Source organism: Bufo bufo, chromosome 1 (genome assembly GCF_905171765.1).
Source record: "Bufo bufo chromosome 1, aBufBuf1.1, whole genome shotgun sequence".
In the NCBI taxonomy this organism is placed as follows: Eukaryota; Metazoa; Chordata; class Amphibia; order Anura; family Bufonidae; genus Bufo; species Bufo bufo.
The window spans coordinates 799,307,518-799,333,500 of record NC_053389.1 but is presented as its reverse complement, the minus strand read 5'-3'; the positions used below and the strand labels follow the sequence as shown (position 1 = coordinate 799,333,500).

Genomic DNA, 25,983 nt, shown 5'->3' with positions numbered 1-25,983 from the left:
CTTCACCAGAGTGAATACAGAGGGTTCACAACAAGATGTAAACCATTGGTGAGCCTCAAAAACAGGAAGGCCGGATTAGAGTTTGCCAAACGACATCTAAAAAAGCCTTCACAGTTCTGGAACAACATCCTATGGACAGAAGAGACCAAGGTCAACTTGTACCAGAGTTATGGGAAGAGAAGAGTATGGAGAAGGAAAGGAACTGCTCATGATCCTAAGCATACCACCTCATCAGTGAAGCATGGTGGTGGTAGTGTCATGGCGTGGGCATGTATGGCTGCCAATGGAACTGGTTCTCTTGTATTTATTGATGATGTGACTGCTGACAAAAGCAGCAGGATGAATTCTGAAGTGTTTCGGGCAATATTATCTGCTCATATTCAGCCAAATGCTTCAGAACTCATTGGACGGCGCTTCACAGTGCAGATGGACAATGACCCAAAGCATACTGCAAAAGCAACCAAAGAGTTTTTTAAGGGAAAGAAGTGGAATGTTCTGCAATGGCCAAGTCAATCACCGGACCTGAATCCGATTGGGCATGCATTTCACTTGCTGAAGACAAAACTGAAGGGAAAATGCCCCAAGAACAAGCAGGAACTAAAGACGGTTGCAGTAGAGGCCTGGCAGAGCATCACCAGGGATGAAACCCAGCGTCTGGTGATGTCTATGCGTTCCAGACTTCAGGCTGTAATTGACTGCAAAGGATTTGCAACCAAGTATTAAAAAGTGAAAGTTTGATTTATGATTATTATTCTGTCCCATTACTTTTGGTTCCTTAACAAGTGGGAGGCACATATGCAAACTGTTGTAATTCCTACACCGTTCACCTGATTTGGATGTAAATCCCCTCAAATTAAAGCTGACAGTCTGCAGGTAAAGCACATCTTGTTCGTTTCATTTCAAATCTACTGTGGTGGTGTATAGAGCCAAAAATGTTAGAATTGTGTCGATGTCCCAATATTTATGGACCTGACTGTACTAAGCTACTGGCGTTATTTGCTCTCTGGCTCTTGATGTTGAAGAAACAGGGCCTGAGATTTTCTGAAGGTATCGCTTTTGGGTATATGTTAAGACAGTCCTGACATCAAGAAGAAGGGACAATCTCCAGCGTAACATTCTCAAGTATGGAGGAATCAGATAATCCCCTAGAGATCTCTGAGATAAGGTTCCTTGTAGGACAACTCCTACAGCTCGCTAGTACGCCTTGCAGAGGTGATGACATCTGTGAAGACTTTAAAAAATGATGAATCCAAGAAAGGGGTCTTCTTGTGGCGTAAACTGACGATTAGTCCGTGCAGCTAGCATTATGGACAAGTCACAAGTAGGCGCCTTCGCAATGATATGCTTGGCTGAGATTCTTTAAGGCTCTGAGGAAAGTCCTAACAAGACGATGGTTAGAAGCCTTGCTTTGCCACTGGGCATTGATGGTTGAAAAATTGCACAAGTGTATATTTTTTTTTTATATAGCACTAATACCCTCTGTGAAAATCGTAGGTTTAACAGGTTATCCTTGCCAGCTTCAATGCTACCAGGTGTAACTTGTGTGGATGAGGAAGGAGAATCCCCTTCTAGGAGAGAATGAGCAGAATGCCTGGCAGACTCTACCACCTGCCCATGGAGAGTGATCACAGAAGCGAGAACCTGGCCCTGTGCAGGCAGAATGACCAGGGCTTCTATCTGCTCCTCCAGACTTTTCCTGACCACTCCTGGTGGAATACATATACACACCAGCTTCTCCTCCCAGCTGAAAAAAACATCTAACGCTAGAACATGGTGAGAGCACTACAGAGTTTTTGTATTTTCCTCTGTCACCAAAGCCTTCAGAGTTGGTCCTTCCACTGAGAAGATTGTAGGCCCCACTCCCCTGGAGGAAGCACTTTGCAGCCAGTTTATTGAGCATTCGGTGGTGGTGAGGGTAAGGTTGGAAGAAAGCCAAGGCCAGTCTGACAGCCTTAAGATCTTTCCGGTTGGAGGAGAACCCGCTCTTCTTGTGCCATATTTTGTGGACCCACCTCCTGTCTACATATGTGCCACAGGCAGAGGCACTTTCTGGAGCTTGTAGAATCAGAAATTTGCCAAGTTTTAGCCACCACTTCAGCTCTTGAGTAGATTGATGCCCCTAAAAAGCCCCTTCTCTGAGGCTCTTGGGACATCCGTCCCAAGGAGTGTATATTGTCTTGAAGGGAGCAGAGAATGAGATAAGTCCCATAGTATTACATCTATGATGATTTCATGTCATAGTGAAAGGACACTTTGGGGTGACTCGCCCACTTCAGGATGGCGTCTCTCCTCTATGAGGAGTTTATTGTTAGGTGATAAAAGTTTACCTTGAAACCAGGAATTTCAGCTCCTGAGTTGGAACTAGCTGTGACTCCTTGTAAATGATCCGAAGCCATAATCTCGTAACATCTGCATGGTTGGGTGCAGATCCATCAGACGCTGTTTGTGGAGGATGCCTTCACCTGCCACTCATCGAGGTACGGGATGTCAGTCCCACCTTGCATCCTTAGGGACCCTGTTAGAATTACTGTGATCTTGATAAAACTCTGGGAGCAGATGAAATACCGAAGGCCGAGCAAGTGAATTACAAATGAAGGATGTCCAAGTCTGTGTGTACTGTGATTCTGGGAAATTTCCTGTGGCTGCGTAATACGGGGATGTGCGGGTAGATATCCATGAGATGTAGTATAGCCAGAAAATACCCTTTCTCCAGAACCCGCTGACTGACCAAATGATCTTCATTTTGAATTTCCTCTTCACCAGGGACCTCTCTCTGAAGATAGTACTTCTTCTAATGCCACCTTTTCCAAAGAATCTCTGGAGAAGATGAAAAACACCGGTATTCTTGTTTGTGTTCGGAAAAAAAGGCATCTGGAAATCCTCTGAACACGAGTAAATAGATTTTTTTCTTATTGTTGTGTCTGATGGAGGCCTGGACCATATAGGAGAAAATTTTCAGTCTGGTCCCTATCTGCACACCCATACTCTTGGTGTCAACGATCTGGCAATTTCTAGTTGGGCCTGAACTTGAAGATCTTCTATTTGCTCCCGAAAGGAACTAACAGGGTGCTCTTCTTAGCGTCTGTGAACTTCACTCCTTTACCATTGTTCAGAGACTTCGATTTCTCTACTTGAGGAACAAACAAGGAACCTGGTTGAAAAGGCAGATTGCAGAAATGGTTCATTGGCAGGCCACTTTTGATTCAAATATCTCATCTGGAAGCATAAGTGAGTGCCAAGGATCCAGAGGTCAATTTTTCAACGTTCATAGGAGCATCATGGAGGAACTATGATGCCGACTTGAATAAAAGTTCAGTAGGATCTGTCCTCTAGGCTGCCCCCGCTTACACATCTTGACGCAACTTGCTCAGCCAGATTCACAGTGCCCCTGCCACAGAAAAAGAGGTCAGGGACATTCTACTGGCCGCCGAGGCATAAGAGTTTTTGTATAGTGAATCTGCTTTACTATCCCCGGGTTCCTTTATTCATGATGACTATTCTGAGGGCAACACAGCTTTTTTTTTTTTTCATTGGCTTACTTCTGCTGAATCAGCATTTCGGACAGCCTCCTACACTTCAGAGAATTTTTCATCGAATTAGCCTATTTCAGACATTCATCCAATTCTGGATGACCAGGAAACATTCTCTCCTTGGTTTTTGGGAAGTAGAACAGTGTCTCATATTTAACCTTGAAAGAATGAATAAAATAACAGTGGCCCGCCAGCAGGTGTTATCCTGGAAAGGTGCTCTCTCTCCGAGGGCAACACCCCAAGCCCTATAAAGTTAGTGCTACAAAATTCAAAATCAAGAGTTGGAGGGCGCTCAGGTCTCTAGAGTTTATAGGGAGATGTAGTGTAGCATTATATTCCTATTAAAATACATGAATTACCTTTCAATAGTCCTTATGGGAATCGGTGCAGCGATATACACTGTGGTGTGTTCAAACTATTCCACTTAGGCCCCCTGCACACGAACGTGTGCGCCCAGTGGTCGTGCTGCATTCCGCAAGATGCGGGCCGCAATGCACAAACACAGTCCGTGGGGCAGCCGCAGCGGATCGCGGACCCATTCACTTTAATGGGTCCGCGATCCGGGCGTTCCGCAAAAAGATAGGACACGTTCTATATTTTTTTTTTTTGCGGAACGGAAGTACGGGACGAAACCCCACGGAAGCACTCCGTGATGCTTCCATTCCGCATCTCCGGATTTGGACAACTGCCTGCTGGATCCGTCAAAACGTATGCCAACTGATGGCATTTGTCAGACTGATCAGGATCCTGATCCGTCTTACAAATGCATTGAAATGCCGGATCAGTTTCTCAAAAAAAAAACGGATCCGGCAATTATTTTTTTTTTCACATTTTTTTGCGGTCTGAGGATGCCCGGGGCCAGATCCAGCATTAATGCATGTCAATGGGAAAAAATGCCGGAATTTTGGCCGGAGATAAAAACGTAGCATGCTGCGGTATTATCTCGGTCCTGAAAAGTCAAAAAGACTGAACTGAAGACGTCCTGGACGGATTACTCTCCATTCAGAATGCACGGGGATAAAACTGATCAGTTCTTTTCCGGTATAGAGCCCTTAGGACGGAACTCGGTGCCGGAAAAGAAAAACGCAAGTGTGAAAGTACCGTAATAGTCTTTTTCAACAGGCCCAGTATAGCTGAATACAAAGATGAGTATGGTGGGCACCATGTAGCTCAATACAAACTGTAAAGAATGGCGCGGTATTAAACAGGCAGGAAGGGCCAAGACCCACATGCAGTTGTGCATATATATATACAGAGGAGCAAATCCTGCACTTGTGGCCCGTTACTAATGACAATCCCCAGCAAAAATGCATACGGTGGAGGATGCCCGCAGCGAACCACAAGTACCACAATAGACGTCCTACATTATGTGGATGTGATAATTATTTTGTTATATCTAGCTGAATATAAGGTTGATGGGAGGACAGGGTTGGTATGATAGACTCTGTATGGCCGAGCACAAAAACACGGTTCGCAATTGTCACAATTTGGAACACATATAGCAGCGCTTGAATATACTGGTCCGTACCTTACCACTGCTTGGAAGCTCGCTATGTTGCTGGACACGGCCTGCGCGCCGATACAACGACCCACGTGACCCGTTTCTTGTTTGGTCGCGGGGCGTCCCGAGTGATTCCTGGTACGGAGTATGCAGTTTGTTATTCGTGGTTCAGATAGATCGTCCAACAGGGTATATAGAACTGTACTTTAATCTTTAGATCCCTCAAATCTTATGCTGCCATTTATAAAACCAAAATCCACTTCATATGTTATATATATATACACATATACATCTTTCCGACGCTACACCTTCCTCCGCAATTAAAGCTTCACTTTATAAAGGAGAGCAAATCAGTATACTGCCTACCACTGAGGAAGGGACCGCTAGTCCTGAAACGTGTTTGGATTTTATAAATGGCAGCATAAGATTCGGGGGATCTCCCTATAAACTCTAGAGACCCGAGTGCCCTCCGACTCTTGATTTTCATATTTAACCTTATTCGTACATTTTTGCCGGTTTCTGTGGTATCTTTAACCAACTTTAAAGGGGTATTCCCATCTAACACAATGATAGGTGCGGGTCCCAGCAGTCGAGAACGGTTTCCCCAGGTCCCACCACCATCAAGCTATCTCCCTATAGAAGTTAATGGAAGCGCATGGCTCATACGGGCGCCACGGCAGCGCTCGGCTATCTCCTAGAAATGAGCGCACGCGCAGTGCGCCCTCCACCACTGTTCTCGGTGTAGGTGTGTATCCCAGCTATGGGACCCGCACCCATCAGACAATGGGGGCATATCCTAGCGATACACCATGGGAAACACCCCTTTAATAAATCATGCAGCATTCTTAAGGATCATCCGATTCAGAAACAATTTCTTCCTCATTTGCACAGAACACTACGCAGAGGACTTGAAGTAAAATCATCTTGCAGTTCTTCAAGGAAAGCACCTGCTGAGTGGAAGCATGGGTCTCCCATCCATACCAAAACCCGGCTCAGCTCTGCTTAGCTTCCCACATTGGGCAGGGTCAGGCCTACCAGGCTGCGGACACAAGCTCCATCGGCCGCACCTTCGAGCCGTGGGACCAGGACCCCTCCTTGTGCCCAGCGCAGTGTGATTTCTTCATGTCGTCTCCATCATGACCTTCTTCCTGCCCAGCTTTATAAGGGCCATGGGGATTAACCCCTTCGTGACTGTGCTGCTGTAGGATGTCCACAAAAATAGAACAGGTCCTATTTTTTGATGGCTGCTATAGCCCCATAGACTGAAAACGGCTGTGTGAATGTAGACTTGCACAGATTTCACTGAAATGGGCCCAGGGGAGTAGAATCGCCCCCTATTTTGCTCAGCACCAGAGAACCCGCCCGCATCTGCCGGCTACAACGCACATCAAAGGACAGGAAAGGGCTGACAGCGGTGGACACACGATGACCGCTGCTTCCATATCACACCCCGAACACATTAAAATCAACCGTCTGACTGTGCCCTTACACTCTAGTCACAGCCAAAGCAGCACCGACAATTTTGCAGAAGTAGTCAACGTACAGTATGTTGCCCTTCGCTCCCACCAAAAGCGGTCACTATTCAGATCACATGACCCGCCGGTACCCAGGATCCGGCCTCACAGCCATCTGGCAGCTTCAGGCCTAAGAACTGCCGGATTATTAGATGGCTACGGAAATCTCACATGTAAGGGAGGAGACTGTCCACATGATCTGTCGCCATCACTTTAATTCCCCCCCCCCCCCCCCCCCCCCCTGCCCGTTCCAGATTACAAGATGTTCTGGATTAAAAGAATATCAGAGTCTAGAACGATGTCAAAAACTGAAGGAGACAGGGCCGCATCCCAGATTTTTATTGTCAAAGAATTTTGAAAAAAAAATAAAATAAAATTATCACAAGCGAAATAAAAAAAACAAAACAAAAAAACAACCCTTAGTGCGGACGTCATTCACCTTCTGGCAGCCAAAAATATCACTAATCCCCCCAAAAACCAGAAGGGTACAAACTAAACCAGCAAGAGGACCATTAAGAGTTAAAAAAAAATAATAATAATTTGAAAAATCCAAAGATGAATGTACAGCCGACCGAGCAATGGCTGTGGCAGAACTACAACTCCCATCAAGTCCTGGGAGGTATTGTTTTGCTGCAGTCAGAGCTCTTCATGTTACAGCCCCTAATGGTGCGCCTTGCGGGGCACGCTGGGTAGGGGGGGCATTGAACAAAAACAAGCAGCCATGTTTAGGACGAGAGGAGGCGCTGACGATGTCACGTGGCGAGGGGCTCCGGGTCTTTGTCGTCATCTGGAGGGCAGTCGATGAAGTCCGCTAACATAGAGTCTGCATCCGGAGGTTCGTCCTGGAGTGGGAAGAGGAAAACAAACAAAAAGATGACTACAATGTGAAGAACGCTACGGTGGGCTCACACTACTCTAGTCACAGCCAGAGCTGCATTTACAATGCTGCAGTGAATTGTGGGAGATGTAGTGTGCGGCCGAGCGTTGTGCCCAAGTGAACAGCAGCACAGGTTGGCTACTGCCTGATGCTCATCAGGACAGGTTGATGGGCGGTGGGGCGGGTCTATGCATCACATGGATACCCGCCAATTTCTACGGGTGCTGTGTTATCAATCTGACTGCCTCCAAGACAAGCTAACTGCCAAGAAGATGAGCGGGTGTCCTAATGTTCCAGCCCCACCATAGGTCACTGCTGCTCTATTCCCTATAGGAGTTAGGTGCTCTTACCTCAGGCTCCTCCATGGCATCGACGTCCTCCTCCTCTTCCACCACCACACGTGGCTTCGGTTTCTTCTCCTCCTCCGGTGATTCTTCCACTGGCTCTTCCTCCACAGCAGGGGGTTCAGGCTCGGGGACGGGTTCACTTTCTGTGACGTCTGGCGTCTCAGTCTCCTCTTCCTCCTTTGTGGGGGCAGCCGGAGGTGGGCTCAGTACAGGTGGAGGTGATGGGCTGGAGGTGACCTCCGTTTCTGAGAGCCGGTCCTGCAGAGCCTCCCCATCCAACTCTCGCTCCTCACTCTCTACCAACATCAGAAGATCTGTGTCTCCAGCGTCATCCTCCTGGACGGGGGACAAACGCGGGGGACCTTCCTCTGCCTCTGGATTGTGCATCACTGGTTGGACTGGTTCTGGCATGGTCTCCATAGAGGGCGTCATCTGCATATCTTCAGCAATTAGCCCATCCTCCTCCTCCCCTTCATCTTCCTCCTCTTCCACCTCGGCATCCAGCTCCTCCTCCTCCTCATCATCTTCTTCAGTCAGTCCTTCCTCATCATCGAATTCTTCTTCCTCGTCTTCCAGACCCTCCAAGTCGTCGTCCTCTTCCTCATCGTAATATTCTTCTTCTTCCTCATCATCATACATGCCTTCTTCATCTTCATCATCCTCCTCCTCTTCTTCGTCATCGGTGCTATTAATGTTGATGACCATGTCACCTTCTGGTGGAGCTGAGGCAGATGCCGTTGGTGGCGGCAGAGGTAATTCTGCAGCAACCGGTATCTCAGCAGGGGAGGAACCAGGGCAGGCCGGTGGGGGGGGTGCTGCCGCTGTGGTAGGTGATGGCACTACAGGTTGGGCGGGGATCTCCGCTGAGGAGGTCTCTTCACTGGGAGGTTTTACAGAGGGAGGGGAAGGTTCAGATTTTGGGATGGGCTTCTGTAGGAGACCTTCAGGGACAATGACCACGCTGTCATCTGAGTCACTTTCCAGGGAGATCTCCACGTCGGATGTCTCTTCCTTCTCATAGTGGATAAAGATGGGACATGGGGTCTTCCCACCAAAAGTCTCTGGAGACGAGGGGATCGGTGGAGCCGGTGGCTCTGCGAGCTGTGGAGGAACCGGGGTCCTGGCAGGAAGATGATTTACAGGTAGAGGGGCGGGGAACGCAAGCGGAGGAGCCGGGGGTCGCTGCACTGGGACCTCTGCTTGCATAGGAGGCCGAGGGCCGTGCTGTGGAAGAGGGCGTTGGAGGCTGGGCACTCGGGGGTGGATGATGACCCTGCATATAGCAAGAGCCTCTGTGCAGAACATGGACACCTGCAATAAGACAACAAATGCTGAGAAGGGACCCTGCAAACCCCAGGTCTCTCCCACGTTCATCATGGCCGTCCTCCTACCTGCAAGTTCTCCTCGGTCAACCCCAGTCTGAAAATCCTGATGGCACAGTGCAGGGGGGGAGGAAGCCGAGGGCTGGGGGTCAGCGTTAAGGATAACAGCAGCCGATAAAGTTGTTTCCGACACTCGCTGTTGGCGTAGGGACCGATCCATTGATCTGGACCTTGCTGGAGACGAATCAGAAGAGGGATGGACAGCTCCTGGAGACGCTGGAGAGAACACAGAGGCATAAATCTGGTATAAAGGAGCCCTAGAACATCGCGGGTGGAATGTCTCACGTCAGGCCATGTGCAATAACAAGGCATCGCCACAAGGTGGCAGCGGTCATAAAACAAACATGCAAGGCTAGCTGCAATACCCCTGCAGGGTGGCACCAGTCATAAAAAGTACATGCAGACACTCCACTAAGGGTCCATTCACACGTCCGTAAGTGTTTTGTGGATCCGCAAATTGCACTCTTTTGCGGAGCCGCGGAACAGAAGTGCGGATACGGACAGCACACTGTGTGCTATCCGCATCTTTTCCGGCCCCCATTGAAAATGAATGGGTCCGCACACGTTCCGCATAATTGAGGAACGGATCCGGACCATTCATACGGACGTCTGAATGGAGCCTAAAGGGGTAATCCGGTTGTGAAAGGTTATCCCCTATCCACAGGAGATAACTATTAGATTGCTGGGAGTCCTACCACTGGTACCCCAACTGATCATAAGTGGGGGCCCCTTGTGCCCCCCCCCCCCCCAAATGAACAGAGCGGCAGATTTAACATGTGCATTGCCTCTCCATTCCAACAGCTGAGTGGAGAAGAATGGATCGGCAGTGTGCATGCGCAACTTGCCGTTCCTTAAAGGGGTTCTGCAATTTGTTTGAACTGATGATCTATCCTCTGGATACATCATCAGCATATGATCGGCGGGGGGTCCGACACCCGGGACCCCTGCCGATCAGCTGTTTGAGAAAGCAGCGGCGCGGCTTTCTCACTGTTTACCGCCGGCCCAGTGACATCACGACTAGTATCAACTAGCGTGGGCGGGGCTAAACTCTGTTCAAATGAACAGAGTTTAGCCCCGCCCACGCTAGTTGATACTAGTGGTGACATCACTGGGCCGGCGGTAAACAGTGAGAAGGCAGCGGCGCTGCCTTCTCAAACAGCTGATCGGCAGGGGTCCCGGGTGTCGGACCCCCCGCCGATCATATGCTGATGATGTATCCAGAGGATAGATCATCAGTTCAAACAAACTGCAGAACCCCTTTAATTTCAGTGGGGTACGGGCTCCCCATTCTCATAGTGGTAGGATAGGGTATAACTTCTCCTTTAAATCATTTTTATAGTACATTCAAAGTCCCCATTCAATAGGCACAGCAAGCAGTGGTACTATCCTGCTTTACAGTACTTCACGCGCTCTGCTTGAGGTCACTGACCTTAGTATTTACAGCCTGACCGTACCTCCTCCTGCTCACACCGATGCTGGGTTGTTTCAATGTGTCAGATTAGGTAAGCTCCATCAATCCTGACACATTGTAACAAAACCATCAGATGTGCGGGCAGGACTAGGTCAGGACCGGTTTTCCCTTCATTTCTATACAGATGGCTGAGGCCTCAGGCGGCCAAGAAGTGCACTCACCCGATGAGTATCCTCTTTGATCAGAGATCCTCCATACAGGATAATGGCGCAGAGGGCTAGGAGGAAAAGAAAGGAAAGCGTAAGCTCCTGCGCCCAGGACCAAAGGATCACCAGCCATAACATGGGGCACGGATCTGGTCAGGGATGGGTTGTATTAGGCCAAACATGATTAGTCCGTTGTGTAGGAAGCGAAAGGATCGGAAAGTCCAACAAGAGACAAATTGTGATGGGTGGTCGACTGGCACAGAGGCCGGTCCTGCAGGGTGTCCCTGGTATGTAGGGGTGCGCCAAAAGCACTCCGAGGAAAAACAACAGGGTCATGGGTGAACGTGGGGGTGAAGGGCTAGCCCGTCTGGTCAGCTCTCGCAGAGCCATGTGGGGCGGCACAATGGTCAGGGAGCAATAAAAGGCAGCGGCGCGGTCTAATGAATCCGGTCACATCGTGTAGACCGCCGGCTGCGTCACTTACCTGGAGAAGAGATGGCACCAGGATGCACTATGGGAGGAAGACAAGCCGGCGGAGGCAGTGGGATGCTCTGGGCGCTTGGCATCCAGTAGATGCGACATGTACCATCTGTCTAACCACTGTACAGACCAGCATAGCGGTGCCCCCTCATGGCAGTGGGCGCGTTCAGAAATGCCCAGGCCACAAAGCAAGCTGGTCAGGAACGTGACGAAGAGGTCAAGGTGATGACTGAGGCCTTAATCTGATCCATGGAGGTCACACACAGACATGTACGGGATCTGCTGCCGGACTCCACCTCTAGAGGTATAGTGGAGTCCATGCCTCGAAGGGTCTGGGGTGGTGTTAATATTATGGCTCATGATTGTATACTGGTGGCTCCTATGGTCAGGGCGTGTCCTCTCTTACCTCGTAGAGCTGCCGTACACAGCTCTGTATTTGCGCTGCTTTCCCGCTTCCGGTGGCTTTGAAATTCTCTGTTCCCGACGACCTCCGAGACTTTCTGCTTCTTTGCTCCGAGCTGCACAAACCCAGACATCTGCGGAGAGACAGTGAGTAAAGATCCTGGAGGAGGAGGAGGAGGCGGGGGGGAGGGGGCGCAAGTTCAGCTCACCTTCACGGCGTCTGCGGGCGGAGAGACGTCGCTGAGCAGATGTGCCAGCAGGATGTCAGAATGGTGGGACATGCCCTGTAAGATGCCAGAGGAGACTCCACACATCATCACCCAGCGCTCCAGGACCTGGTAGACTGACCCCCGGAGAGAGCTGCAACACAGACACCATTACCGAATCTGAAGACCCCAGTATAAGACAGCAGGGGCTGCAGGAGGTCAGAGGGCAACTTATGACTAGTAGCATCATCCCTTATACTTGATGGAAGCCCCCTTTAAGAACCCCTGCCCCGTCTATTCCTCTAGGTAAGATGCATCTAGCACGGCTCACTCTTCACACCCACCTATAAGGCTTTTCCTGACCGGAGGGGAAGCCGCCCGCACTTCTCACAGACGCCCAGGAGCTGAGAACCTGCGGAAATAATCTGCAGATGACCGAGGAAAACGGCAGGAGACGAGAGCCGCACCTGTGGAGGGGGAAGACGAGAGATTACAGCGCAGCTCCCTGCACCGCCCTCATACACTGCACCATCCAGGGGTGACACTCCGCACCGTCCTCATACACTGCACCATCCAGAGGTGACACTCCGCTCCGTCCTCATACACTGCCCCATCCAGGGGTGACACTCCGCACCGCCCTCATACACTGCCCCATCCAGAGGTGACACTCCGCAACGCCCTCATACACTGCACCATCCAGAGGTGACACTCCGCACCGTCCTCATACACTGCACCATCCAGAGGTGACACTCCGCACCGTCCTCATACACTGCACCATCCAGAGGTGACACTCCGCACCGTCCTCATACACTGCCCCATCCAGGGGTGACACTCCGCTCCGCCCTCATACACTGCCCCATCCAGAGGTGACACTCCGCTCCGCCCTCATACACTGCCCCATCCAGGGGTGACACTCCGCACCGTCCTCATACACTGCACCATCCAGAGGTGACACTCCGCACCGTCCTCATACACTGCCCCATCCAGGGGTGACACTCCGCTCCGCCCTCATACACTGCCCCATCCAGAGGTGACACTCCGCTCCGCCCTCATACACTGCACCATCCAGGGGTGACACTCCGCACCGTCCTCATACACTGCACCATCCAGAGGTGGCACTCCGCACCGCCCTCATACACTGCCCCATCCAGAGGTGACACTCCGCACCGCCCTCATACACTGCCCCATCCAGGGGTGACACTCCGCACCGTCCTCATACACTGCCCCATCCAGAGGTGACACTCCGCACCGCCCTCATACACTGCACCATCCAGAGGTGACACTCCGCACCGTCCTCATACACTGCACCATCCAGAGGTGACACTCCGCACCGTCCTCATACACTGCCCCATCCAGGGGTGACACTCCGCACCGTCCTCATACACTGCCCCATCCAGGGGAGACACTCCGCACCGTCCTCATACACTGCACCATCCAGGGGTGACACTCCGCACCGCCCTCATACACTGCACCATCCAGAGGTGACACTCCGCACCGCCCTCATACACTGCACCATCCAGGGGTGACACTCCGCTCCGCCCTCATACACTGCCCCATCCAGAGGTGACACTCCGCACCGCCCTCATACACTGCCCCATCCAGGGGTGACACTCCGCACCGCCCTCATACACTGCCCCATCCAGAGGTGACACTCCGCACCGCCCTCATACACTGCCCCATCCAGAGGTGACACTCCGCACCGCCCTCATACACTGCCCCATCCAGAGGGGACACTCCGCACCGCCCTCATACACTGCCCCATCCAGAGGTGACACTCCGCACCGCCCTCATACACTGCCCCATCCAGAGGTGACACTCCGCACCGCCCTCATACACTGCACCATCCAGAGGTGACACTCCGCACCGCCCTCATACACTGCACCATCCAGAGGTGACACTCCGCACCGCCCTCATACACTGCACCATCCAGGGGTGACACTCCGCACCGCCCTCATACACTGCACCATCCAGGGGTGACACTCCGCACCGTCCTCATACACTGCACCATCCAGAGGTGACACTCCGCACCGCCCTCATACACTGCCCCATCCAGGGGTGACACTCCGCACCGCCCTCATACACTGCACCATCCAGGGGTGACACTCCGCACCGCCCTCATACACTGCACCATCCAGGGGTGACACTCCGCACCGCCCTCATACACTGCCCCATCCAGAGGTGACACTCCGCACGGCCCTCATACACTGCCCCATCCAGGGGTGACACTCCGCACCGCCCTCATACACTGCCCCATCCAGAGGTGACACTCCGCACCGCCCTCATACACTGCCCCATCCAGAGGTGACACTCCGCACCGTCCTCATACACTGCCCCATCCAGGGGTGACACTCCGCACCGCCCTCATACACTGCCCCATCCAGGGGTGACACTCCGCACCGCCCTCATACACTGCACCATCCAGAGGTGACACTCCGCACCGTCCTCATACACTGCACCATCCAGAGGTGACACTCCGCACCGTCCTCATACACTGCCCCATCCAGAGGTGACACTCCGCACCGCCCTCATACACTGCACCATCCAGGGGTGACACTCCGCACCGCCTCATACACTGCACCATCCAGGGTGACACTCCGCACCGCCCTCATACACTGCACCATCCAGGGGTGACACTCCGCACTGCCCTCATACACTGCACCATCCAGGGGTGACACTCCGCACCGCCCTCATACACTGCACCATCCAGGGGTGACACTCCGCACCGTCCTCATACACTGCACCATCCAGGGGTGACACTCCGCACCGCCCTCATACACTGCCCCATCCAGAGGTGACACTCCGCACCGCCCTCATACACTGCCCCATCCAGGGGTGACACTCCGCACCGTCCTCATACACTGCACCATCCAGGGGAGACACTCCGCACCGCCCTCATACACTGCCCCATCCAGGGGTGACACTCCGCACCGCCCTCATACACTGCCCCATCCAGAGGTGACACTCCGCACCGCCCTCATACACTGCCCCATCCAGAGGGGACACTCCACTCCTTCCTCATACACTGCACCATCCAGGGGTGACACTCCACTCCTTCCTCATACACTGCACCATCCAGGGGTGACACTCCGCACCGTCCTCATACACTGCCCCATCCAGAGGTGACACTCCGCTCCTTCCTCATACACTGCCCTATCCAGGGGTGACACTCCACTCCTTCCTCATACACTGCACCATCCAGGGGTGACACTCCGCACCGTCCTCATACACTGCCCCATCCAGGGGAGACACTCCGCTCCTTCCTCGTACACGGCTTCGAGCACTGCCACATACCCAGGAGTATGTCAGACTGATACCCTCACATGGTAAGGAATCTGTAGCCCTTTATATGTTGGGGGCGACAGGATGAGTCTCGCCCTCACGCACAGGGTGAATGGAGCTCATTCATACGTTCACATGAAACCGTATTCGGCGAGTTAATCTTACGCTAAGATTGCGGCCTCCAGGATGTCCAGGGCGCTCCTGTGGACGCTGGGCAGCAGCAGCAGCTTTAGGGCCTCCTCTCCCTGCCAGCTCTACAACACGGAGGAGACCACAACAATCAGCAGCGTACGTATGGCCGGACGAACGCAAAGTCGCAAACCTATAGCCATCACAAGCCACAAAGCCCCTCCCAGATTCAAAACCACGGTACAGACCCCTTCGGGGGCTACTCACCAGGTTCTTGGCACTCAGGTTGACCACTCGACAGACCAGATTGAGGACATCCGAGGCTGGAACCCGCACAGGGGCTGGGAACTGCTCCCTGTAACGAACGCACATGTACTTACAGTCACCGGTATAAATGCAGACTCTGCGCCTTTAAGAAGCAGGCTGCACACTTACCTCAACAGGAGACAGACGCACTGCCCCAGGGATGTGAACCTCCTCACCAGCTGAAGGATACTAGAAGCCCCATCATCCTCCAGGACAGGGAGCTCCAGCTCTGTGCCAGGACCTTCATAGCGGGTGGTGTCTGAGAAGGGCAGAAGATGAGGGAAACATGGAGGAGACTGGCGTCCGCGATTTACTTCTTAGTAACGGCTGCCTGCGTTATCAGGAGGCGGGGGCCGATGTAAATATTCCTCGAGGCGTGGAAGGAGGGGGCCTCTATTGGACATGCTGGTTGCATGATCACCGAGTGCCCCCCGGCAGACCTAGATCAGCTCTGACAGCGACCTCTCACGTCCGTATTTTGGACCGCCAAGATGGAGGCTTAAGGGACTTAACTCTCGGCCTCTGCCTCACTAACATGGCCCTATGGAGCTTACACGCCGATCAGACATCAACAACCTTATGTGAACATAGTCCAACCCTTTTAGTAGGAATTTTAAAAAATTTCCAGATTTGGGGGCCCCCCTGCAGAGGGAAGCACACTTGGGCCCCTCACTGCCATCGATACGAATGACTGGCTGCAGCAGTGACGTGTCCTCCATGCATCATGTGACACATCACCACTGCGGTCAGGCAGTGGGGGATCAAAGAAGCCACAACACAGCGGTGGGGCGCAGGCAAGTGTGCTGCCCACCGCCAGACCCCACAAAGCTGGAGAACCCCTTTATACTAAAAAGAAGCACAAAATATTATCTTTTTACTTTTTGTACAGACATTCACAGTAAGGGTTTTTTTGGAAGAGGTTTTGATGTCGATTCTCCTGCAGACGTGGATCCAGAAGAGAAGCACAAGTCCTCCCTTTGCGCTTCCGACCCCTTTCTGGCTTTGCGCGTGCAGGACGTTTTGTCCGGAAGAAAGCTGCCATTTACCCGGATCCTACTGGGGATTATCTGGCTATGCCGGCTACGGTGACATACTGGAAGTCCTGGGGACGCTCACCTGTCTCGGCCGCCTGGTACAACTGCTGGAAGACGGCGTGCAGCGAGCACAGGACGCTCTGGATCTGTCGCTCCCAGTTCTCCGTGTGTTTTATGCCTTGCGAAAAGCCGGAGCCCAGAGACGGCAGGAGAGAAAAGCACTGACAGGCCAGCTGCGGAGAGAAACGGGCGTTACTGCTGGGTCCCCACTGTCCCCCACCTCCCATCGTCCCACGGCACATACACTGCAGATTGAAAGAGTTACTAAACCTTTTTTTCCATTTTTAATATCATGTCCCTAAAAATGTATGAATGGGCAGCGGCAGCGTAGGGAGTACAGGCAGGAGCTGCCCCCCGGAGGATTACTAACGCCTGGCATAGCACATGGGTATTCTTCACCCATGAACCATGCCATGATTAGCTGAGCGGAGCGGGATCCTACTTCTGCCTGCTCCGCTAATCTTAGAGTCCTGCATGCCCGCTCTTAGCGGAGCCGCTCCGCTTGGCTAATGCTGGCATGGTACAGGCTACCCATGTGCTATGCCAGGAGTTAGTAATCCTCCCGGCTTGTGTCTTCACAGCCCGTACTCCCCCGAGCCGTCAGCAGTGCACAGAGAACTAAATGGTGCACGGAAAAGAGTAAGAAAAAGATAAAACAGATCAATAAAATATATTAGAGATCGTCTTATCAGGGCCATCAAATAGGTTTAGTTACTCTATAAATCTTATCCACGCGCTCGGTCAAAAAAAAAATCGGAGCAAATCCATGGAAATTGACACGATTCGGATTTTAAATCCTCAGCGCGTCAATTTATGCGGCAGATTTTCCCATTCACCTTGCGGCTCCCAGTCTGCGTTCACTGGACTCCCGGCCCCGTCTGTCAATTTCCACACGGATGAGGTCAGCCAATAACAGGACAGCGGGGGCGTGTCCCCCAAGGAGCATGACACTGCTGGGTCACGTGCTGCCTGAGAACACGTCTCCGCTGAGGCCATAGCCTCCACCGCTGTGCAGAAGCCGACACACGGGGACAGGAAGTCCGGTGAAGACGACCTGGGAGCCACGAACTGAGAATGGAGAGGAGGGTAGGGATCTCTTCACAGGTAACACAGCCTTATAAAAGTTCCGGACAATCCCTTTAAGGGCGATGGACAGCTTCATATCGTTTGCATGTTTTGTATACAAGATCCTCCTCCCCTCGTCTTCTGCAGCCGGTACGTGTCCTCCGACATCTGTATTTTATGTGGTCGCAAAGCCGTCGGCTTAGAATAGGATTCAGAGGAGCAGAGAGAAGGGCTACGCGATGAGACCTTGTCTGGAGGGGAGGACACGTACCCCAATTACAAAAAACGGATTGTGATCGCATAATGGATGCAAGAACAACTCCATGAAGCTGTCCATAGCCTTTTCCATGGGAAATCTCGGGAACCTGTGCACTGCCGGGACTCCCGCCATCTACGCGAGGTTTACCTCTTGGATCTGCACATTTTCTTCATCCAGGAGACTGAGGAAAAACGCAGTCAGCTTCCCCTGCGGGAGAGAAGAACCTTAGGTATGAGATCAGAAGGCATGAGCAAAGGTGCTAGGAGGGGGCTAAACGGCCGACCCCGGCCTAACACCTCCTAAATAGAAAAAAAACGGAAACCGTCACGGCAAAAGAGCCGCAGGCAAATTCACCACAGAGATCCGGGCTGCCCAATCCCAGACAGTAACCCCTCCCGCCATCACGGAGCCCCTAAGATTCTGACACAGAGATCTGCCCCTTATGAGAATCAATACAGACTGGGGCATCCAAGTGGTTTAGAGGGAGGAGGCGCCGACAAGTGAAATCGCAGAGTATGGCAGCCGGGGGCCTAATGGAGGTCCTAGCCTGCCCTCAGGGATCCCCATCAGGCTGTGCCCGTCAGTATAATACCCTGTACTGCATAAGCAGCAAAGTGTATTACAGAAGCGACCATACGATCGCACGTCCCTTGTGGCGCTAATAAATTGCAAAAGCGAAATAAAGTTTTACTAAATAAAATATCTCCAGGTTAATAAAAAAAATACACCCTTCGCAATTACAAATCTTTTCAATGGAAAAAAAAAAAATTGCTAAATAAAATCCCCTCCACATAATCTGGTATCGCTGCATCTGTAACGACCCGTGCGCTGAACAATTATCGTGTAATTTACGCTGCACAGTGAATACCGTAAAAATAAATTATGAGAATAATAATACTGCTCGAATTTCATTTTTTTGACGAATTGCCACAAAAAAAAAAAAAGAAAAAGACTAAAAGCAATCAAAAAGTGCTATGTACCCCAAAGAATGCGACAAGTTGTCCCGCAAAAATCAAGCCCTCAGTAGTAGAACGAAACAGAATTACGGGGTTTTCTCCGTTCCCCCTCCAAGAAAGAGTTAAAGGGGTTACCTGAGGGTGGAAATGCCCCCCCCTCCCCATACTGATTCTACTTACCTGGCTCCTGGTCCCCGAACGGCCGCCGCTGCTTCTCCCCGTGGCAGGCGGTGACAGGGAGCGTCAGGGAGGCTCGTCCCCATCACCGCCTGCTCCACCCCGACAACAGATGTTTTCATCCGCGCACGGGGTGAAGCAGCGGCGGCCGTGTGGGGACCAGAAGTGGCGCAAGGGGCAGGGAGCCAGGTAAGTATATTCAGTGTGAGGGGGGAGAGTATTTCCAGATTCGGATAACCCCTAGTCAGTAAATTATGTGATCCCCAAAATGTTGCCTTTACAACCTACAACTTCTCCCGCGGCCACATAGGCGGAAGAATAAAAAGGGATGACAACAAAGCCTGCTCCGGCGTACGGGCGGCTGAATACGTTACCCGCAGAGAGCCGCAGGCCCGGGGGTAGGAGATCATGCAGGAGCGGATTCCTTCCAGCGCAGACACCAGACACTGGAAGACAAGGAGCATTATTAGACACACCGACCACAGCTGGAGCCGCTCCACAGACGGGGTCAGCGCCGCACTTACCTGGCGCCTCAGGCCCAGCAGCGAGGTGAGGAGTCCCGGGATCTGATTGGTGGAGATCTCTCGGGATAATTCGGGAAGTGCGGAGGAGTGGACGAGAAGGGAGCGCAGCACAAACACGGCCAGGCTGATCACCCGCGGAGGGTCCTGGGACTGCGGGGAGAGAAGAAGGCAGCGTACGGTAATACAGGGAGGGGGCACCCAGTGGTGGAGCACCCGGAGCCCGGGACAGAGCAGGGTGCAGAGGGACACAGCACAGTGATCAACGCAGGAGCGGGCACCTGTACATTACTGTTCTTCATCTCCGCCTCATCCATATCTGTTCTACTCTGAAAACAGAATGCATCGGGGTGATCACAGCAGCACAGAGCATTTCAGAAGCGGTGTGTGCAGACAGCGACATACAATCCAAACCTTGGTCTCGTGCAGATCAAGACAAGTCGCATCCAAAGGAGCGTCAATGACTAACAGGTGTTGTATATTCTAAACTGCACGCGCCTTACGGCCATTGGACACCGTGAAGGGAACGCCCAACGAGCCCCGCAGCGCCTCACCTGTATGACCTGCAGGACGCTGCGGATCCAGGACACACAGTGCTGCTGGAACACATCTGTGGACGACTCCTCCACCACCAGCGAGAGCAGCGACAGACCCTCCGTCCTGCAAGAGACAGACCATCACAAGGGGCAGCGCCCCCTACAGCACTGAGCGCCACCTGGGGGCAGTGACTGGCACATACCGTGTGGCTGCAGACGACAGGCGGGAGTTACAGCAGCTGAGGAGGCCGGAGACTGCAGCCGAGGAGGCCTGAAACCGAGAGAGAGGAAGAGTGACTGGAGCAGAACACTAGGGCGGGGGTACAACCGGGGGCACGGCAGGGGGCTACTACCGGGGGGGCTACTACTACTGGGGGCGCGGCGGGGGGCTGCTACCGGGGGCGCGGCGGGGGGCTGCTACAGGGGGCGCGGCGGGGGGCTACTACTGGGGGCACGGCGGGGGGCTACTACCGGGGGCGCTGCGGGGGGCTACTACCGGGGGCGCTGCGGGGGGCTACTACCGGGGGCGCTGCGGGGGGCTACTACCGGGGGCGCTGCGGGGGGCTACTACCGGGGGCGCTGCGGGGGGCTACTACCGGGGGCGCTGCGGGGGGCTACTACCGGGGGCGCTGCGGGGGGCTACTACCGGGGGCGCTGCGGGGGGCTACTACCGGGGGCGCTGCGGGGGGCTACTACCGGGGGCGCTGCGGGGGGCTACTACCGGGGGCGCTGCGGGGGGCTACTACCGGGGGCGCTGCGGGGGGCTACTACCGGGGGCGCTGCGGGGGGCTACTACCGGGGGCGCTGCGGGGGGCTACTACCGGGGGCGCTGCGGGGGGCTACTACCGGGGGCGCTGCGGGGGGCTACTACCGGGGGCGCTGCGGGGGGCTACTACCGGGGGCGCTGCGGGGGGCTACTACCGGGGGCGCTGCGGGGGCTACTACCGGGGGCACTACCGGGGGCACGGCGGGGGGCTACTACCGGGGGCACGGCGGGGGGCTACTACCGGGGGCACGGCGGGGGGCTACTACCGGGGGCACGGCGGGGGGCTACTACCGGGGGCACGGCGGGGGGCTACTACCGGGGGCGCGGCGGGGGGCTACTACTGGGGGCACGGCGGGGGGCTACTACTGGGGGCACGGCGGGGGGCTACTACCGGGGGCGCGGCGGGGGGCTACTACCGGGGGCGCGGCGGGGGGCTACTACCGGGGGCACGGCGGGGGGCTACTACCGGGGCACGGCGGGGGGCTACTACCGGGGGCACGGCGGGGGGCTACTACCGGGGGCACGGCGGGGGGCTACTACCGGGGGCACGGCGGGGGGCTACTACCGGGGGCACGGCGGGGGGCTACTACCGGGGGCACGGCGGGGGGCTACGGCAGGGGGCACGGCGGGGGCTACGGCAGGGGGCACGGCGGGGGGCTACGGCAGGGGGCACGGCGGGGGGCTACGGCAGGGGGCACGGCGGGGGTAGGGTTACACCCAGGAATATGATAGGGGTAGCAGTACACCTGGGGATATAAGGGTATGATGGGGGTAGGAGTACAGCTGGAGATATGATGGGAGTAGTGGTACACCCAGGGCTATGATGAAAGAGTAGGCTGCAGTGATGGGATCCCCCTGCAGGGGGGGCACTTCTTGTCCCCGTGTCCCCCCGGCCCCGCACACCTGGACATCACGCCGTCAGCGCCGCACACAATGGCGGCTCCCGCTCCTCACCTCTCCCCGCAGGGCTCCGTGCTCCCGCAGCGCCCGGATCGTCTCCCCCAGCTCCCCGTCACTCAGCTCGTGCTCCAGGAGCCCGCTCACCGCCGCCTCCATCATGCGGACCCCGACACACGTCGCCGCCATCTTCCCGCCACGGCACGTCATCAGCCGGCGCCGCTTCCCCGTGACGTCACCGCTCTGCGCCGCCAGCTGTATCCCTGGTAACCGACGGATCCATAGTAACCAGACCGGCCTCTGTTCAGGGCATCACTATAGCAACCGGAGATAACCATAGAAACTACTGCTAATCACATGGCAACAGCAGCATAACCCATACCTGCCCCGCCCATTAATATAGAACACGCCCCCTTGGCACTTCAGTCACAAATCTGTCCAGTGTCCCCAAATGTATACAGACAATATACTCCAAGCCCTTAAAGGGATATTCCGGTTACAAAAATCCCCTATCCACATTTTGTAAGAAGAATACCCCCTTTAAGTATGGATGTGGGGAGAAATTGAAGGAAATGTGCAAATTTTGGTGCAGGTCCCATTTTGCACAAAAATTTTACGAAAATGACCTGATGCTCCTGTCGGCGGCTGCCAGTCCCACATTTGCAGGGATTGTCCCAAATTTTCAGAGACAGTCCCTGCAAATTCTTGCTAAAAAATGGGCGGGGCTTATGTAAACCCAGGCAGATTTGGGGTGGTCCCGGGGAGAGGTGGTGAGTATGTGGGGAAAGCTGGGTGACTATCAGTACAGTCACCATTACAGGTAGAAAGGAGTTGGCACAGCGAAGATACAAATATGTGAGTGTAACGCTGTGCCGAATGGGTGTAGTAGTTGTACTCACTTTTGCCGTAGCTCCCTGGGGTAGCCTGCAGTGGAGGGGAAGACAGCACTAAATCCTCCGGGGCACTCTCTGTTGCAGAGAACACCAGCCAGATGGAAGTCGAGGTGCCCTTGATGGTAATGGGTACGCTTAGGGTGCTTTGGCGGCTGGCCCCTGTGTTCGTGACGCCAGCACCGTGAGGTGCAATTAGGATATAGATATGAATGATGAGAGAGGCAGTAGTTGAACCAAACAGGAACTTTACTTGTCTTGCAATAAGTATAGCAGCACTTTGTCATAAGTACAGATGGTAAAGCTGTAAATCCCAATAACAGGCTCCGTGAGGTGGTGTATGTAGGTTCCAGCTCAACAGTGTAGAAGTGATGATCTTGTACTTGGTTCCTGATATTACTCTGGTTACTCAGCCTTTCAATAATAGTTTGGATCCTCTGTAAGTTCTATTCTGCACTTAGCAATTCAGCAATATTCAGTAATTCAGCAAACCAAGGGCGGTCTCCCTCATGGCAGGCAAACTCTCTGCTCCATTCTTTGAAAAGGTTGCACAAGATACAGCAATTAGAGACAAACAAAAGTAATGCTAGCGCTCCCGCCTCAAAATAGTCGTCAGCCCTATTATTAACACTTGATAATGCCGCTGCTGGGTTTATATGGGTTGATTGCCGACCCCCGAGATATTATATAGATATATGAATAAATAAACTTTAAACCTGTTATATAAAACTTGTTTTTATTTATATCATCTAAAAACTTTTTAAGAGAATCTTCACCACCATTACATTATATATCCTTCAGAAAATCGAATGCTTTATGGGCTTTTAACCTCCTTCTGATAGCATAAATTTCGCCATATGCAATACATAGATCGGGCAGAAGACACGCATACACAACGCTGTGGTGTAGCCAATAGTGGATCCGTACAAGTTGTCACATACAGTTGCAAGAAAACGTATGTGAACCCTTTGGAATGATATAGATTTCTGCACAAATTGGTCATGAAATGTGATCTGATCTTCATCTACCGTTTTTTTCGCCCTATAAGACGCACCTAGGTTTTTGAGGAGGAAAATAAGAAAAAAATATTTTTAACCAAAAGGTGTGCTTTTGGTGGGTTTTGAACTAATGGTGGTCTGTGCATGACACTATTATTTATGGTGGATCTGCGGATGACACTGTTATGGGGGGATCTGTGGATGACACTGTTATGGGGGATCTGTGGATGGCACTGTTATGGGGGGATCTGTGGATGGCACTGATATGGGGGGATCTGTGGATGACACTGTTATGGGGGGATCTGTGGATGGCACTGTTATGGAGGGGATCTGTGTATGGCACTGTTATGGGGGGATCTGTGGATGGCACTGTTATGGGGGATCTGTGGATGGCACTGTTATGGGGGATCTGTGGATGGCACTGTTATGGAGGGGATCTGTGGATGGCACTGTTATGTGGGGGATCTGTGGATGGCACTGATATAGAGGGGATCTGTGGATGGCACTGATATGGGGGGATCTGTGGATGGCACTGTTATGGGGGATATGTGGATGGCACTGTTATGGAGGGGATCTGTGGATGGCACTGTTATGGGGGGATCTGTGGATGGCACTGATATGGGGGGATCTGTGGATGGCACTGTTATAGGGGGATCTGTGGATGGTACTGTTATAGAGGGATCTGTGGGTGGCGCTGTTATGGGGGGGATCTGTGGATGGCACTGTTATGGGGGGATCTGTGGATGGCACTGTTATGGGGGATCTGTGGATGGCACTGTTATGGGGGAACTGCGGATGACACTGTTATGGAGGGGATCTGTGGATGGCACTGTTATGGGGGATCTGTGGATGGCACTGTTATGGAGGGGATCTGTGGATGGCACTGTTATGTGGGGGATCTGTGGATGGCACTGATATGGGGGGATCTGTGGATGACACTGTTATGGGGGGATCTGTGGATGGCACTGTTATGGAGGGGATCTGTGTATGGCACTGTTATGGGGGATCTGTGGATGGCACTGTTATGGGGGATCTGTGGATGGCACTGTTATGGGGGATCTGTGGATGGCACTGTTATGGAGGAGATCTGTGGATGGCACTGTTATGGAGGGGATCTGTGGATGGCACTGTTATGGAGGGGATCTGTGGATGGCACTGTTATGTGGGGGATCTGTGGATGGCACTGATATGGAGGGGATCTGTGGATGGCACTGATATGGGGGGATCTGTGGATGGCACTGTTATGGGGGATATGTGGATGGCACTGATATGGGGGGATCTGTGGATGGCACTGTTATAGGGGGATCTGTGGATGGTACTGTTATAGAGGGATCTGTGGGTGGCGCTGTTATGGGGGGGATCTGTGGATGGCACTGTTATGGGGGGATCTGTGGATGGCACTGTTATGGAGAGGATCTGTGGATGGCACTGTTATGGAGGGGATCTGTGGATGGCACTGTTATGGGGGATCTGTGGATGGCACTGATATGGGGGGATCTGTGGATGGTACTGTTATAGAGGGATCTGTGGGTGGCGCTGTTATGGGGGGGATCTGTGGATGGCACTGTTATGGGGGGATCTGTGGATGGCACTGTTATGGGGGATGAATCTGTAGATGGCACTGTTATGGGGGGTGGTACTGTGGATGGCACTGCTATATATGTGTCACCCACAGATCCGCCACCCCATAACAGTGCCATCCACATATCCCCCACCCCATAATAGTGGCATCCACAGATACTGGCACAGTATTAGGAAACTTCTTCTCTTTTGACTGGCATATGAATTTTACTTGGGTAACAGCAGATATTTCTGCATTATACACGAACATACCACATCAATCAGCCATTGTTGCTTTAAAATGGTTCCTAGAATGCTATAGTAATTATACTCCAGAGCTGCAGGATTTTTTATGTTCATGTATAGATTTTTTAATGAGACATACATTTTTTTTTATGTTTAATAAAAAGTACTACCTTCAGCAATCAGGAATCCCTATGGGAGCGAAATACTCACCTTCAATCGCAAATATATATATGGCGTGGTGGGAAAGCAGGTTCCTCTTTTCTGATAATAACCCGTATAGGGAGGACAACAAATGGTATGGTCGATTTATCGACGACATGCTGTGGGTATGGCAGGGGGACGAAGAGAGAATAGCAAAATGTATAGAGTACTTAAATAACTGTACTACATCAATAAAACTAACTTTTTCCAGCAATCCGGAAAAAAATGTTTTTTTGGATCTTTGTCT

At 52.8% G+C, this 25,983-nt stretch overlaps 1 protein-coding gene across 1 annotated transcript; it reads right to left on the bottom strand.

Annotated features, from left to right (window-relative positions):
- Positions 1 to 6,855: 6,855 nt before the first annotated feature.
- On the bottom strand, positions 6,856 to 22,051 carry PELP1 (proline, glutamate and leucine rich protein 1). Its single transcript, XM_040415127.1, has 17 exons — positions 21,899 to 22,051; positions 20,382 to 20,449; positions 20,197 to 20,302; positions 19,646 to 19,795; positions 19,496 to 19,567; positions 18,136 to 18,195; positions 16,687 to 16,837; positions 15,700 to 15,829; positions 15,532 to 15,619; positions 15,301 to 15,389; positions 12,201 to 12,323; positions 11,860 to 12,010; positions 11,655 to 11,784; positions 10,784 to 10,839; positions 9,161 to 9,367; positions 7,773 to 9,080; positions 6,856 to 7,387 (listed from the first exon to the last, which is right to left on the bottom strand). The coding sequence occupies exons 1-17, from the start codon at positions 22,049 to 22,051 to the stop codon at positions 7,298 to 7,300; spliced, it is 3,132 nt and encodes a 1,043-aa protein (XP_040271061.1). The 3' UTR covers positions 6,856 to 7,297.
- Positions 22,052 to 25,983: the final 3,932 nt, after the last annotated feature.